This window comes from Cetorhinus maximus, chromosome 15 (assembly GCF_964194155.1).
Source record: "Cetorhinus maximus chromosome 15, sCetMax3.hap1.1, whole genome shotgun sequence".
Lineage (NCBI taxonomy): Eukaryota > Metazoa > Chordata > Chondrichthyes > Lamniformes > Cetorhinidae > Cetorhinus > Cetorhinus maximus.
The window spans coordinates 81,190,282-81,208,307 of NC_135893.1; the positions used below are offsets into that span (position 1 = coordinate 81,190,282).

At 43.3% G+C, this 18,026-nt stretch overlaps 1 protein-coding gene across 1 annotated transcript in view; it reads right to left on the reverse strand.

The window, feature by feature from the left end:
• Window positions 1-18,026, reverse strand: part of LOC144691123 (ankyrin repeat and fibronectin type-III domain-containing protein 1-like) — a 753,296-nt gene that overhangs the window by 280,741 nt on the left and 454,529 nt on the right. The window contains exon 2 of the mRNA XM_078559192.1: window positions 6,740-6,780. Within this exon, the coding sequence (XP_078415318.1) occupies window positions 6,740-6,780 (41 nt within the window). The remainder of the gene's footprint in view (window positions 1-6,739; window positions 6,781-18,026) is intronic.

Consider the following 18,026-nt stretch of genomic DNA (forward strand, 5'->3'; position numbering starts at 1 on the left):
ATGTACATCTGTTTCCCTTGCTTGTATCACATGTCCAGATGATATCTCTGTAAACAAAGCAACATACTTTGCAGCCGCTTTGGAGCAGATAGTAGCGGGTTGAGAAAAATGCTTTGAAATGGTTTGGGGTCAGACTCCACTGTTAGTTTGTCTCTCCCAACCAGGTATTGATGAAAATGCTGACAAGCAAAAACAATAGCCACACATCCTTTCTCGATCTGAGTGTAGTGTCATTCTGTTTGCGTTAGTGCCCTGGATGCAAATGAGACCGGTTATACTTGCCGCATTAGGGTTGCTCCAAGATCTATCTCCCTGGTATCACGCTGCAAGATGACTTCATCATTGATATCATAGTACTTCAGCACTGGTGTTGTCGTCACTAGTTGTTTAAATTTATTGAATGCTGCTTCTTATTCTGTGCCCCAATACCACTGCACATCCTTGTGAATTTGCATAATGGTTCACACTCCAATGACAAATTGGGCAAAAATGTTGCCAAATAGTTCACGAATTCAACAACTCACTGCACCTCTTTCACATCTGTTAGTCGCTATATCACTGCCTCAGCTCTCACCTTGTCAGGATCTGGGCAAAGACCTTTTGTTGTTAGTACTTGATTTATGTACTTGACTTCAGGCATCTTAAATTGCAATATGTTCTTGTTCAGCTTCAGGTTCATCTGGCAAGCTCTCTAGCTATCATATTAAATTCTGACCATGGTCAGCTATGGCTTCTTTCATTGTGTCTCCGCAAAACCTAGATGAATAGATCATCCACTTATGGCTTCCACTCTGGGAAGATCACTGACTATCTCATGCTGTCTGCGTTGATACTCTTCTGGAGCCGTGGAAATGTCAAATGGCATGCAAAACTATCTGTATCTCCTGAAAGGTGCCCAGAATGTAGTTAGAAAACTGCTGCTTTCATCCAGCTTCATTTGCCAGTAACCATCCTTCGCATCTAGGATAGTTAAGATCTTTGCCTTGGCAAGTTGCGGCAAAATTTCTTCGATGGTTAGCATGGGGTAGTGAGATCTCTTAGCGCTTTATTTAGATTCTTTGGGTCTGAGTATACTCGCAGGTTGTTTCACTGCTACCATACTGCTAATCCAGTCTGTAGGAGTTGTCACTTTCTTGATTACTCCCTTCTTTTCCAGCTCTTATATCTTGACTTCAGGCTTGTCTTGGGGACAGCTGAAACTTTTCTCAGCAGATGTTGAATTGATCTACTTCTAGATGACATACTCCTGGTAGACATCCCAACCCTCTAAACACATCTTGGTACTCCTCTTGGATCTGTTCGGCAGTCAATGGTTTTGTGTACTGCAACATGTTGTAAATCTCTGTTGGCACATTCAGGGTTACCAGTCCAAGCTTTGGACTTGCTTCAGCTGAGTTGATGTGTACCATCTATGATCTGGAACTCTAGGGGTGGAATTTTAGAGCCCCCTTGCAGCAGGAGTGGGGCCAGAAAATGCGGCAAGCCGGTCAAAAGTTCATTGACCTCAGGGGGACCATAAAATCCTACCGTCGTAAAATTCCACCCCAGATCTTCATTTTTGCCAGTGCATTGGGCTCTCAGGCTAATTTGTCCTCTTGATATGCGTGTCATGCCATCATGTAGCCTCAACCTTACTTTCAAGAGCTTATTCTTTGGATCATCATGTTGAGCCACTTCACACAGGTCTGCGAAGGTCATGATGTTGCATGACGCACCGGTGTCTACCTGACACTTCTTGTTCGCTTAGTACACTCCTTCTGCGGTCATCATTGTAACAGTCACAAACTATTTATCACCTATAGACTTGATGGAACCAACCTGTTGTATTGTGTATAGTGCTTCATCAGATTCTTTTGCTGATATCACTCCAGTGGCCATCTGTACAGACTTGTTTTGCTTTTTCCTAGCCAAGCACTTGTGTACGAAATAATTCAGCTTCTTGCAGTTAAAACACTGCTTTCCCCAAGCTGAGCAATCCTTATTTTCCTCTGTATGATTCCTTCCACAGTATTTGCATCCTGCCCTTTGTCCCTGATTGTTCTGTTCTTTTGGCCTGGAATGTCTCTCAGCATAATGTATCTCTTGGTCTGCTATGCCATACATGTGCTCTAACTGACGTTTTGCATTTCTACACACATCTATCGCTTTCCTAAGCTTAAGTTTCTCCTCTTTCAGTAGACTTGCTCTCACTGAGGGGTCTCGTAAGCCTAAGACTATTTGATCTTTAATCAGATCATTTTTTAGCTGCCCGAATTCACAAGATACTGCAGTCACAGATAGTTCAATGGATTCATTTGCACCTTGAGCTCTCGTGTTGAATACAAAGCGTTCATAAATAACATTCACTTGGGGTTCAAAATGTGCAATCGAGCTTTCAAAATCTCTGTTTTCTGTTTCCTTTGTTCGTCGCTTAGACTTAGAGGCAAATACAATTTGTAGCAGTCCCTCCCCAGCAGTTCCAGAAGTGTGGCTACTCTTATCGGCTCCAGCTTGTTAATGAAACCTGTTGCAAGTTCGCAGTATTGCCATTGCAAGTGGAACAACTTCCAGTTCTGCCACATATCGCCTTTCGGTTCTACTGGAGTCGGTAGAGGAAAGTGTACAGCCATGTTAACTCACTTAGTATTTTACTTGCAGCCCTTAGGTTTGTGTTCGCTTTTCTTTGCCCTTTTTCATCAGCTTTTAGCAGATTTGAACATTTCTGTATGTCTTTCTGAGCTGTGGCTCCTCTGCAGCATTTTCAGGGTTTCAAAATTCTATTTTATTCAGATATCCGACACCATGTTTTGAGTTCAAAGACAGCAGTTCTTTCTCAGTGAGAGTCTTTATTGAACACATGTAACATAGCTGCTTACAGAACAATTGTCTTATGGCAGAGGTCACATGACTACAGCAAGCCAGATAGGACATGTAATGATGTTGCATTTCAAAACCCAAACAAAGGGATCAATGATTTAGGAGTGAGATGAGGAGAAACTTCTTTACTCAGAGAGTTGTGAATCTTTGGAATTGTCTACCCCAGAGGGTTGTGGATGCTCCATTGTTTTGTATATTTGAGGCTGAGATAGACAGACTTTGGGTCCCTCAGGGAATCAATGTAGATGAGAAGTGGGTGGGAAAGTAGAAAAGAAGCTATGATCGTATTGAATGGTGGAGCAGGCTCAAGGTGCCTCTCTACCTCGCTTTCCTCCTTTAAGACACTCATTAAAACTTAACTTTTTGACCAAGCTTTTGGTCATCTGACCTAATATCTCCTTTTGTGGCTAAGTGTCATATTTTGTTTTATAATGCTCCTGTGAAGCACCATGGGATGTTTTATTATGTTAAAGGTGCCATATAAATATACATATATGTGGTGATTGTTGTAGTAGTGTCCAATTGATTCCAGATTTTTTGGCTTCGTTTCTCTAAAAGTTTATTACACAGATTTGTCTCTCAAAAAATACCTGATACCTTACTTAAAAATACCCTTATCTAGTTAAAACCTGTATCCTAGGGTTCTACTGCAGGTAATTTAAAGTAATATTCTGGATTACTTTTTCTATGCCCTTTTATATTTTACATTTACCACCCACAGTAGAGATGGGCAATAAGTCAAGTGCTATAAAATACATGACTACCACATGATTAGCTACACCATGCCACCATTACTCATGGTTGCAGACTTGCCTTTACTGATAAAATTCCGTATCTGCTTTTCCAGTTACTCCTAGCAAAATTAAAAAAGGTCTCACAGGATCTTGATGACTGCATAGAAGGCACTACACAAACCCAAAATAATTTAATCAAATGTCAAGCCTACTAATATCAGTTCAGAGCATACTTTGAAGGTGTTATGCAACACACAGCCAGAGGGAAAGCTACAAAAGATAGGATTATAATGATGTGGTTCCAATAAATCAGCAGGGAAAGGGAAGCTGAGCTGGCTCATTCTTATTAACTTTTTTTTAAATGATCTCCAAACTCTTTGAATACAATTATTCAGCAAGGAATGTCAAATCCAGACATATCCTCATTTATTCTATTTTCTTGAATCAATTTAATAAGAGGAAGTGTGTTTTTATTCTATGCTGCAATACATTCAACAGTCAGGCAAGACGTTGGTTGGCGTCAAGAAGTTTGAAGCTGCGGGCTCTCACTCTACCTTACAGCCAGGAGAAAATATAATTAGAGTAACAAGTGGTTTGAATGCATTCCATTAGTGAAACAGTGATCTGTCTGTTCTTGACGTAGAACTAATTACGTGTTGTTCTGCACAGCAGGTACCAAGTACACAGGAGAAACTTGAGCTTTTTTGGATGGGTGTATCAACTAACAGAGCACAGACCAGGATTCAAACCTGGGATCTTTGACCTTTCAACTCAGCCCTCTCCAGAGACCCTACAACTAACAATCACAGACCTCTACTTATCCAGGCTTCTGAGAGCTTAGTCAGCTTGTTATTAAACCTAAATAGTTCTTACGGCCACAACAGAGATACTCCAAACATAGACCACTACTGCAGTTGTGAATGTCTTCCATAGCCCGAAGATTGCAGTGTTTACTTGAAGCATCTCTTTTCTTTTCATTATTCTACCATCTTAATCATCTTCAACTTTTATTAAATTGCATGAGAGGGCAGACTGGCCTATGGCACATTGTGAGAATGTGTTACATTGATAAATGTAGGCATGATTCTGATGAAGATGACGTAGGGGGCAAAGAAAATATGATGCCAGGTTAGCTGAGGTGCACTTGTGGGCCTTTAACAGCCACTTCAAAAGCAGGCAGAATGCTAGATACTAGATTAACAAACCACTTGTTCACTGTCTTGGGCAGGAGAGACAGGAAGAAAATTTAAGAAGTATATTGATATTATTTGTGTTGCTAAGGCCTCCAGGGCAATGGGCCAAGCGCTGGAAAATGGAATTGGTGTAGGCAGATCTTTGTTGACTGGTATGGACACGATGGGCTGAATGGCCTCCTTCTGTGCTGTAAACGTCTATAAAATGACTGCACCCACCAAGGAGAAAAGCTGTACCCATCACAGAAAATAATTAATATCAGTACCAAGGCCTGGGAAGACTTGCATCAATGCCCAGAGTCCAAATTAATATAATAGTACTTACATTTTTTTAACAACTTTCAAGTCAAAAAATTCCAAAGCACTTCAGTTACAATTTTCAGATGCTCAGCTTTATTTTGAAGTGCCTTGACAATTGTTGCACTGACAAAAATGGCAGCCATTCGCAGTAACATCCTGCAAACAGCAATTAGATAAAAGGCTAGTCAATTTATTTTTGATGCTCTGGGCCGCAGGCTTGTTGGCCAGTACACTTAGCGATTTCCTTGCTTTTCTTCAAAAACTATCTACTATCTTACTATCTACCTGAGCCACGAGAAGACTGGATTTAACCATAATGTCTTATCTGAAGGACAGCAGGATTGACATGTAGCAACCCCTCAGTACTTCATTGCAGGGTTATATCCAGGCCTGCATGTGAGTGCACCTTACTGTAAAAGTTCACGTTACTACTTACTGCTGTGCATTTATAAGAGTGCATATTAAGATTTATGACTGTTTGCCTATGGCAAAAATTGGGCAAAATGAATTTTTGCCTTTGTTGAATTTTTTAACTTTTAATCATTCTGCAATGCTAAATTCAGCATAAGGAGTAAGTCTCAAGACTGCAGCTTGTCTTAACTGTCAGCCAGCTGCCTAGCATAATTCTGTATAACATATAATATAACATTAATTTGAAAGTCAGTTAGTCGGAGTATGGTCATTTTCTATCTCAAACATTTTATACTATTGTGAGAAGGTGGATCCTTGTGATAACATTTTTTTCAGGATGACCTTTTCTCATTCACAACAAGGGCAGGCACACATTTAAAAACAACATCAGGCCCAAGGAATACAGTCTCATGTCACAGTGGTAATTTGATTGACAGCTAAGTGGGCAGTGACCTTAACTTCGTGCCTTAAAGAAACGGTTGTTTGAAGTAGGCAGTTTCACCTTCAAGGTATGCAATTCTGCCTATCATCCCAATGCTGCTGCTAGTTCTTCATCTGATGCTATTTACCTGATCCTTTCCCCAATCCTTTTATATTATCTTTGCAAATATATATTGATTCATTTTTAAATCAGTTTATAGTCTCTGCCTCAACCTAGGATCAGCTAATGAACAAGCAGGTACCAGCCAGCACCCCTGCAGCCTCCAAAACACCCTCAGGGCTAAACACTGCACAAATCCAGTGTCTAACAAGCCTATTGTCCCATACTCCTCCTCGACCCAAAACCCTAACAGTAAGACCTTTTCCTCAGTATAAAATCATGCAAGACAAGGTATTTAAGAAACCAGTGTATTTAAATCTGCTTTCACATGTTTAGAGAGTTCTTCCATGCAAGTGCATATAGGTCTTTTTTCCGCAAAACAATTGAAAACCACACATTTTCTGCCTCACAGTTGATTATCAAAATTACTAGAAATTGAAAATTGACTGTCTACTTTCAAATGAGAATTGATGATCACCCCTCGGTTACAGTAATGACCAGCACCACAACACACTGCACAGAATTGTGCGTGCATCTACAAGAACCAAATCACCTGCAGTCAAAAACATGTTTTGTATTGCACCACAACCTACAAAAGAGAATAAATTCTGTAAAAGAAACCAATACAAATATAGAGTTCTGGATTTTTCAAGCTTGTTCAATAGCTGAGATGTCCCAGTTTGGTTTCTTTTGCACTTTCTTACCTTTTTTGAAGCGAATCTTTCTTGTCTGCTGAGCCCAAACTCTGAAAGACAAAAGAAAAATCCTGGTCACATACAATCAAAGAGATACATTGGTTCAATTTTAAATTAATCATTGCTAGTGTAACCTGGTGCTTTATCAACTTTCATTGGAATGTGTGGTGGTCAGATTATAGACAGGTGGGAACTCACATCTGTAGATTATTCTGCCCACCCAAATTTCAAACACAGACCTCAGCTCAGTAATAGGATCAGTATCTCCAAAATAGATTTAAAGTTTTTAAACAATATCCTAAGCACCTGACTTCTGGCGATGTAGACATCGGTAATTTATTTTGACAAAAATAAATCAAGCAACAACTAATTGGACTTGTTGGTGATATTAGCAACATTGCCAAATACAGAAAGCATATTTATGTAGAAGTGAATTTAGCACACTATCTTGCTAATTCTAACAAGCCATGACTATCATATTAGTGAATGATCATTATTTGATACTGACCACAGGATATCTGTGCCTTGCTCTGATTACAACCCCAAGGTTATTCATTCCCAGATACCATTTCTTTGTTTCATTTCTCCTTATAAAGACTACCTGTCAATAAAGCCTCCTTCAACACAATTGTAACAAACATGACAAGGGCAATGGGTTCTTAAGATTCCATAAGATACACTTACAGACATTACTCAACTTAATAATGCTGATATTCTGACTCTAAGGGGTCTAAGTTGGATAGCCCCGAAATCGGGCAAGGGTATTGTGATGTGTGATTGTTCCATGTCCATTCAAGTGATGCAGGAGTAGGCAAACTTCATGCTCTCTGCTAATTATAATGATTGTGGCATACAGCCCCATGCTGAACATGTTGCTGAGTGGCAGTATACTGCAGCAGGGTGCCCAAGTTTGTGCTAACACTTAAAGCTAGCCTGCACTACTTAAAGCCAGACTGCAGCTCTTAAAGACGAGGTTAATTCTCACAGGCTATAGCAACTGCTGAAAATGCTCTAAGAGTGGAAGACCTACAGAACCCAAAGGAAATGGCGCAACAGGCCAGTGACCATATCCCAAGTCTTTCAGATGCCGTACTAGAGGTCTTGGTGCAAGAAGTGGACAGGAAGAGTGAATTTCACTTCCCTCAGGGGCAAGGAGGCCCTCTAGACAATTGCTAAGAACACATTGTGAGTAGGTAGCCAGAGGGATCAATGCCAACAGTCTAGCACCAAGAACCTGGATGCAGTGCCAAAAGGCGTTTAATGACCTCTTATGAATAGTCAACATCAGTGAATTCATCCTCACATGCTACATCCTACTAACAGCACTGTTAACATAGAAAACATAGAAAATTTAAGGCACAGAAAGAAGCCATTCAGCCCAGCGTGCCTTTGTCAGTTGAAAAGGAGCTATCCAGCCTTCTCTCGCTTTCCAGCTCTTGGTCAGTAACACTGTAAGTTAAAGAACTTCAAGTGCATATCCAAGTATTTTTTAAATGTGATGAGAGTTTCTGCCTCTATCGCACTTTCAGACAGTGAGTTTGAGACACCCATCAACCTCTGCATGAGAAGGTTTCTCTTCAATTCTCCTCTAATCCTACTACTAATTATTTTAAATCTATACCCCTTGTTATTGACCTTTCTGCAGATAGAAATAGGTCCTTCATATCCACTCTATTTAGGTTCCTCATAATTTTATACACCTCAATTAAATCTCCCCTCTGCCTCCCCTGTTCCAAAGAAAACAACTCCAGCCTATCCAATTCTATCTTCATATCTAAAATTCTCCATTCTTGGAAACAGCATCATAAATCTCCTCTATACCCTCTCTACTGCAATCACATCCTTTTTATTCTGGTGACGAGAACTGTATGCAGTACTCTAGCTCTGGCCTAACTTATGTTTTATACAGTTCTAGCATAATCCTCCGGCTCTTATATTCTATGCCTCATCTAATAAAGGAAATAAGCTTTAACCTTCTTCATAACCTTAGCTGTCCTTTTCTGCTACCCTCAGGGATCTGTAGATATGCATACCCAAGGTCATTCAGTTGCTTTATACTTTTCAGTGTCCTACCATTTGTGTGTTACCTTGCCTTGTTTTCCTTCCCCAAATGTATTATCTCTTAATTCTCTGGACTGAATTCCATTTGCCACTTTTTTGCCCACCTGACGAATCCATTGATATCTTTCTGCAGTCTCCAGCTTTCTTTCTCACTATAAACCACATGGAAAATGTTTGTATCATCTGCAAACTTCTTAATCACATTCTCTACATTTAAGTTTAAATAATTGATATATAGCCTCACACACTGTTCCATTCACCACACCCCCTTCACTCGTCTACCAACCATTTCTACCAACCACTGCTCAATTCTGACATTCATATGTCTCACCTCCCCCTCACTTAGCACTGTTGGAAGCTGTGCACACATCTCTAATCGTGCATACACTGCCACCTATTAAACTCTGGCAGGCACATTACCCTAACAAATGACACCACAATCACTGACAAACTTCCCTCCTTTTTTGCAGGACAAGGTGGCCCATAATAAATGGCAGTTGCTGAACGGCATGAGGCAAGCATGACTGCATCTAGTCACTCCCATTCAGGAGACTGCTGGGAATAATCGGAGCAACCATCAGAGAATATGGAAAGCAGTTTCACTGAAACCATCAAGGATAATGGTGTATTCCTGCCTAACGCACCTTCTCAAATCCCATTTCATTCTCATCCCACAATTTGTTATGATGTAGAACTTGTGAATTTTGTTTCCCTCTGATTTCCTTATGCAACCCTTCCCTTCTGCATTTATGGGACAAAATTTAACATGGCCAGTGCGAGCGGGCTGCGAGGTGGAGGCAGGGGTAGGGGGGCATAGAATCAGAGTGAGACGCCCTGGAGTGGAAGCCCAACGGCGTGTCATTGGGTCTGCTTTTATCAATGGGAGAAAATCCCCAAGGTGGCAGTGAGAAGCCAATTGTGCTAATTGTGCAGGCAATTAACTCATTTAAATGCGGCTGAATGTGATTCAATGCAGCATTCCAAATTCATTGAACGTCACATGGGGATCTTGGGGCAATCAGATCCCCGACCGCATAAAGTTGGTGATACCCAGGTGAGGCCTCAGATTCACCAGTGGAAGTTAACCATAACTGAGCTGCCTTCAGTGTGTTTTGAATTGTTGGAAGAAAGGTGAGAGGAGGCCATTGCCACAGTAAGATGGGAGGCCTCTAGCTGAGAAGCAGAAGCCAGTGCATCAGCTCTGAGGAGCTGAGGTTGGAGACTGTGGTCGTAGACTCTTAGCTGGTGACTCTGAATGTACTAACAAAAGTATATCAACCAATGTGAGTATCTGTGCTGGTGGAGGGTGCGGGGGAATGTTGTGATGCTGCACCCTCTGAGGAATCCTCAGACTCCTGCTCAGAGGTGGGCTCCAGTACCCTAGCCTCTGCGGCCACTCATGTTTCCAGACTGCGGAACTGCATGAGAGAAAACAAACAGTTAGGTGTGAGGTCTGCACATTTCCTCCTCCATCTATGCCTGCTGTGAATATCCTTTTGTCCAGAATTGAACACGTGAGTGCAAAGCCTCCTCAATCTCTTCTCTTGTAACTCCAGTCTCACCTGCCACAATCGCCTAGCTATCTTGCCTCCTGCCAGTTTGAGGGCCTCCTCTTTCGGCATCAGCGTGCAAATGTCTGGCACACCACCATTGGTCTTGGTCCTCTCCTTGGTGTGGTGGGCCCTTTTCTCCTGCAGGCAGAAGGAAGGACACTGTGATTCTCTACACAAATATCAGCTGACGACACATGCTGCTGACAGCCCTCTGGCCCATGATGGGGGCTCCCGGATGCCTCCTCCATATGTTATCTCTCAGGGACTTAGAGGATGCTGATTAGGTAGCTGGATGCCAGTCTTCCAGGTGTATCAATGCATCATCTGGCAGCTGGTGCTGGCACATCCCAATACCAGGGCCCACCTAGTCACTCCCCCCCCCCCCCCCCCCCCCCCCCCACCCCTGATGTGGTGACCCATCCTGTGTTGACAATTGCAAGCCTCAATGAACTGAGCAGTAAGTTTTATTTATCCTGGCAGAGAGGAGGAGGTCAGTGAGCACTCACATATGAGCATTGTTGGACCCCACAGCTGCTGGCTTCTGCTGCTATTTCCATCCAGGCTTCATTGGTCAGATGGGAGGGTCTCTTCTTGCCATTACTGGGGAAGGATACTTCCTCCTTTCCCATGCAGCCTGGAGGAGAACCTGCAGGGAGGTATCGCTAAAACGTGGAGCTTCCCAATGTTTTCCCTCTGGCATGTTGGCAGCAGCCTCATGGTCCCCTCCTTCAGTTCTCAGTGGTGTCTGAGGGTTCAGGGGTTTTCAGTGCAAGCAGAGGAGTTGAGGGGTCTTCTGTAAAGCCAGAGGGGTTGAGGGGTCTTCTGTAAAGCCAGAGGGGACTTCACCACCATTGTTCAGGCGATCCCACACATTAAAGAAGCACTACATACAGGCCTGACAACCCTTTAAAGATGGTGCCAGCACCTGTCTTTCTGTCACGTTACACCAAGTTCAGTACCATGTTGTCTACCCCCGTGACAGGATTAGATGGTCCTCACACCACCATTAAATCGCCAGCGTTAATTAGCTGGCCACCATATGATTTGCAGTCGGCCAGGCACATCCCTTTCATTCAGCGACAGCACCTGCTTCTGGGTCCTGTGCCACATAAATTAAATTCATCCCATACTTTAAGATACCCAAGAACTGCCTTCTGGTCAGGCAGTAATGCAGGGTGCTGGAAGGGACACCGTGACTCGATCTGACTCTCACAGCCATTAATTCAAATTCTGGCACAGCGCATACTTTAGAGGTTAGCAGAGAAGTGGAACCTGCACTTGGTGAGTCACTGGACACAAGGACACTGCAACCAGAGGAGGGGAAAAGACAGATGCCAACTCCCGGGAGGGTGAGGTCACACACAAGTTCTGCCACAGAGGATTCAGATGAAAACTTCAGTGAGGCAGGTACAGAAAAAGACTGATGGGTATACACACTGAAATGCTTGGTGCATTGGCAGGCCTGCCACAGAACCTGTTCTCACAGTCAAGAATCATGGAGCGGTCTGGATCTAACTTGGCATGGAACCTCAGAACTTGGAGTCCATTAGAACACTGATTTGACCATGATGCAGCATCTGATGATGAATCTCTCAGTTTCCATTGCAGTTTCCATAAGCAGAAGCTACCCAACATCTGGCTGCTGCAGTGGAAGCTCTGACTGAGGTCATGAAATCTCAGCTTGGAGTTTTGCAGGCTCAGGCTGCTGCCACTATCACTGCGGATGCCAGTGCTGAAAGGGGCTTGCAGTTTGCCACAGCAGTCCAGTAATCTGTGCTCTAGCAGATTACTAGATGCTGCGGTGGTGTCCCAAGGGAGTGGCAGTTGGCTCTGTGAAGTATGAACCTGCTGTCTTTTCTCAGGATGATAGAAAACATGCTCCCACCATGACTATTCTGTCCATGGTCTTGCAGTTGCCTGTGAGCCAGTCCAGACTGTTAATGCACATGATGGGGTGGTGTTGTGCAAAACAAGGCCTGTTAAGTCTAGGGCTGTCTGAGGGTGCCCTGCAAAGCCGTATGCAGTCTCATCCATTGAAAGTCAGCAGGATGGGTTGCGGAGGAGAGTCATCAGCCAGGTGTAGAGCGCGTAGTCCTTGTCACCCAGAAGCCATCCTATGGTTCAATGTGGTGGCTAAAAGATTTCTGGAACAGTGGACTGGCACAGGATGAACGAATCATGACTGTTACCAGGAAAACAGGCACTCATCAGCATGATGTGCTGGACATGGTCACACATTAACTGCACTTCAATTCAAGAATGAAACACTGCGAATGCTGGAAATCTGAAAAAAAAGGAAATGGTGGAAATAGTGAGCATGTCTGACAGCATCTGTGGTGAGAGAAACAGAGTTAATGTTTTAGGCCAATGACAAAAGGCCAACATTAACTGTTTCTCTCTCCACAGATGCTGCCACACCTGCTGAGCATTTCCAGCATTTATAACTGCACATGAAGCATATGGTAACTTTTACATTTTCACTACGTCTCACCATTGAAATGTGGCACTTGCAAAGCCACATGTATGTAGTTGATGCTATCTTTGCTATATCAGCAAAGCCATGCGTCCACTCCTCTTGCTTCTCTCTGTTAAGAGTGAAGACAACAAAGTCTTCTTTCTGGGTGTACTGAGTTTCTGTCACCTCCCACGTGCAGTGAAATGCCCGCTATGTCGCTTGTTCAAGCCTGAAAAGATGCATTCACAAAAAGATTCAGGGCCATAGTCACCTTCACAGTCACTAGCAGTACTATCCTCACCCAGTTCTGGTGTTGCAGGACTGGTTCCAAGAGGTGGCAGAGTTCTTCGCCCATCTCCTTGGTGAATCACTGCTACTCCTGGCCGAGATGCAGGTAGAGGTGCTCCATCAAGACCCTAAGTGGGTGAGGCCTCCTGCTGAGAACCCTTCTTCTCCCTTCTCCTCCTTCCTTCTGTTCTTCTATTCTTCTTTGCTGCCTCTGCTCTATCTCCATCTGATGCTGCAGTCCATGGGGGACTGCAACTGTAACCCCCTGACTGGGAGTAAGTGGTGTGCTCAAAGCTCTTGCAGTAGCAACCAATACTTTCTCAACATCCAGCACCACTCCCTGCAGATTTCACCAACCTTTATGAACTCCAAATACCCAGTACTTCCATAAACTCAGCAAGAGTCAACTACAAGTAATTAGCAACTATCCTGCGAGTTGAATGATTCCTTTAAATAGCACTGATGATGGGGTGCAGTGGGGGCGCTGGCGGGGATCCTCATGCTGTGGAATGCATGTTCAGCTCTGGATATTTGAGATAGAGAGTTAACTAGAGCAGCATGGTCAAAAATGGCAGCTCACGATCTGGCCACTTTGCATATTTCTTCGCATGCACCTAACAGCCACACTAAGTCCCTCAACAAGATGGTGCTCAGCATCAAGTATAACAACTAACTCAGCAGAATCACATCATCCTACCATGTTATTGTGATTCTACTAGCAACAGTATAACTAAATGGACAATCATTGCTGCTTGAAATGAACAATTTATCTTCATTTTATTTTGGAATTGGCCCATAAATACACTCTCTTGTTCTTCCTATCCTGCAAGTATGCCAGACTATATCCTTTTTCTCCTTCCAGAATCCTTATTGTATTGAAATGAAGAATCATATCACTATCTGCCACTCCAACACATTCTCTCTCCGGACATCAGAAATGTGGAACCTTAACCTCTTCCCTCTCTCCTATTCTTTTTCACTTTGCTGGTTCCCTGCCGTGTGGACTTTAACCCTTTCCCTTGTCTTCCTCATAAAAGAGAACCCTTAAATTTAACAAAATAAGCACATTTAGAAATGGTGATTTATAAAAATGGCATCATTGTAAAGAGATAAACAGAAATATAACTAATCCTTTAAACCAGAGTTTTCAACCAGGATCTTTCTCTTTACAAAAAGACATTCTTGTGAAAGAGGAGGCCTGATTCCACACCCCTGCCCGCCCAGTGGGGAGCATGCTCATAGTAAACATTGAGCGGCAATGAAGGCTTCAAGCTTCAAACACAGAAATAGACCTAGTGTGTTACAACTTAGTCACAATCATGGCAGGTAGCATCTCATGTGTGTGGAAAGGTTTGTAAATGTATGCATGTATGCAGGTGTGTTCATGGGTCTGTGTGTGCAGATGTATGAACATACGTGTGCATGTATGGGCATGTGTGTGTCCATGTATGGGTGTGTATGCGTGTCTATTTATGGGTGTTTGTGTATGCATGTATGGGGTGTGTGCATGTTTGGGGGGGGTACGTGAATGTATGAGAGTGTGTCCATGTATGTGCATGTATGCATGTGCATTTATGGGTGTGTGTGTGCATGAATGGGGGATGTGCATGTATAGGTGTGTGTATGTGCATGTATGGGGGTGTGTGTGTATGTATAGGGGTGTGTGCGCGTGTGTGTGCATGTAAGGGGGTGAGTGCATGCACAGACTGGTGTGTATACAGGGATGAGTATGAAATGCTCCTTACAGTCGAATAACTGCTGATACTCATGGTCGAAGTTCATACATGAAAAATGGTAACTTGAGCAAGGTTCTGGAGGATGAGTGACATATGTGAAATCCAATTCCAGTCAGAAGTTCACAGATTCAGCTGAGGAGGGGAGAAACTTGGAAATAAGATAAACCCATGCTGTCAATTTTTAGAGGAAATCCATGATATGCTACTTTATGCTTTCATTGTAAAATGCCATCTGAAAATGTTACTCCTTCTATTGGCTGCGTTTCTAAAATCCATCTTCAATAATTTCCAAAAATAAATCTTTTTGACTGCCGCGATATTGACACATTAGAAGACTATAATGAAAATGTAGCAAAGGGTTAATAGTGCTAAGCATTTAGTGAGGGTCCCTCTAGAAACTGTAATAATCTATTCAGTGAGAAAACAAAAGCAGTCACAGAAATATTGAGGTCTATAACAGGTACATCTGTTCTCAGCCAATATTTTCTATGCACACATCCAGATCAGGTGCAATTTGATTTTTGTTTCCTAAAACAAAGCACTTGAACAAATAATAACACTCACACAGAATAGACACACACATGCATAAATAAACAGAGTACAGACATACAAACACAGAAACGCAGACACACCTAGAAATAGACATACACACACAGAAATACACACTAGGAGACCCAGGCATAACAGAAATACACACACCCAGACAAACAAACATCCACACAGTCACAAATGTGCACAATACATATAGCCACGCACAACTGACACATATCCACGCACAACTGGCACACAAGCAGAAAGAGAAAGACATACGCACAAACACAAACACACACATACACGCAGGAATAGACACACATACACAACAGGCACACACATATATACAGGTAGACACATAGGGCAGGATTTTTTGGATGGCTGGTTTTCCCAGCCTGCCACCTGAAGTTAACGCTCAGCTAATTGGCTAATTGGCTCATGATGAGACTTCCACCCCTATCTGGGGAGGAAGCCCTGCCTTAGAGAGTTGCTGGCCATCCAATTGGCCTGCAGTTCTGTGCTGTCAGCAGCGTCAGGTTCGAGCAGTGGCCACTACTGGGGCTACAGCGAAGAAGAGGAAGTTATATGGAGGCTGGACTTCAGGTAAGTAAGGGGTATTGGCCCCAGTGAGGGGCTGAGTTTGAGAGGCCGGGAGGGAAGTTTAAAGGGAGGTATGACCTTGTGGGGGTGGGATGCCTCCAAAAGGCATAGAAAACATACTCATAAACACCTAGACATAAAAGAATTACACACCCACACACACAAATGCACGTAATATATATACCTATGCACAACTGACACACGCACGGAAAAAGAAAGACACACGCAAACACACAGAAATAGACACCACATACACAGATAAAGACATAGGGCAGGATTTTTCAAAAGGTGGAGTTTCCTGCACCGCCACCTGAAAAGTCGATGAGAAACACAAGGAGGTCCCCCCTTCTTGCCCGACACCAGCTTGTCCAGTAAAAGTTGCCAGGTTATGCATCCGGCACGAGCATCCCCCTGCCACAGGTAAATTAGCGGCGGGGGAGGGACAAGACACTTAAGTGGCCAATAATCGGCCACTTCAGGGCCTCAATAGGCCGAAGTGCAGGCAAGGCACCTGACGCCTCCACAGGCTCCCCTTAAAATAGACAGGTCCGTGGCAGGTGGGTAGGCGGTGGGCAGGCCACATGCTACATTTCCAAGCGCCCCCCACCTTTAAACACACCAGCAGAGGGACTGCAAAATTCTGCCCATAGAAACACGCACACAGACCGACACACACAGCTGCAGACATAGAGATGCAGACACACCCAGGAATAAACATAACAAAGATACAACAGAAACATACACACACGCACACACAATATGGACACACATACACAAACAGAAATAGACAAACACACAAAAATAGACACACACATGCATGCACATATAGAAATGGACACACTCAGAAATAGACATGCACGTACACAAATATAGATACAGACACACACATACAGAGGCTCACACATTCACAGATGCAGACAGACATACACACACACACACAGATAGATAGATAGATAGACACACCTAGGAATAGACACACATATGCAGATACACACAGACAAATACACATACACACACACAAACAGGCAATGGAAACACACTCTCACAGGCACATACACTATGCAAACACACACGCAGAAATAGGCACATATACAGATACACCCACTCAGACGAAGACAAAAAGAGAGATAGAAACACACACAGATACGTACACACACACACAAACAGAGAAAAACACAGAAATACACACACACACACACACACAGAAATAGATGGACACATAAAACAAAATAAACATACATACAGGCAAACACACAGGCTCACACACACACAGAGACGCAGACGGACATACGCACACACAGATTGATGTACCCAGAAATAGGCATATCCAGACACACACACGGTCTTACACACACAGACAAAACTGAAGCACACTCACACAAAGACTCAGATATACAGACAGAATTAAACACACTTTACACATAGGCACACAAAAATAGTGATGCATACACAGAGATGCAGAAAAACATACACACCAGAAATAGACACACATCCCCAGAAATACACACCCAGAACACAAAATACACAGAAATAGATACACACAGGGCAGGAATTTTGGGTCATCGGGCGGGCTCGGGAGCAGACGGAAAATGGCCCGCCACCCATAATCGGCCCCCGACCGCAATTTCACGCTGGCTGGCCAATTAACAGCCAGCCAGCATGAAAGGCACAGTGAGAAGCTCAGCGCGGCCGGGGTGGGGGCAGGAGGAGGGCAAGCGCAAAAGTCTGCGCATGTGCCGGGGAGCACACACTGAAAGCTCCCTGAAGGCAGGGTGCTGCCTCAGGGAGTTGAAGAATTTTAAAATCAAAATTAAAGATTTTGAAAATAGGAAAAAAATGTCCCCACATAGGACTCACTCACATGAACAGAAACATAATAAGAATTATGTGAAAAACATTTGTTTAAATTAATGTCAGAAACCTCATCCTGCCCGTGGATGAGGTTTCCTAAAAAAGGTTGGACGGGCAGTGAAAAATAGCACTTAATTAATTGATTAATGGCTTTTTAATAGGCCTCTTAATTGTTGGCAGGCGTGCTGCCGACTCGCACGCGCCTGCCGACCGAAATATCG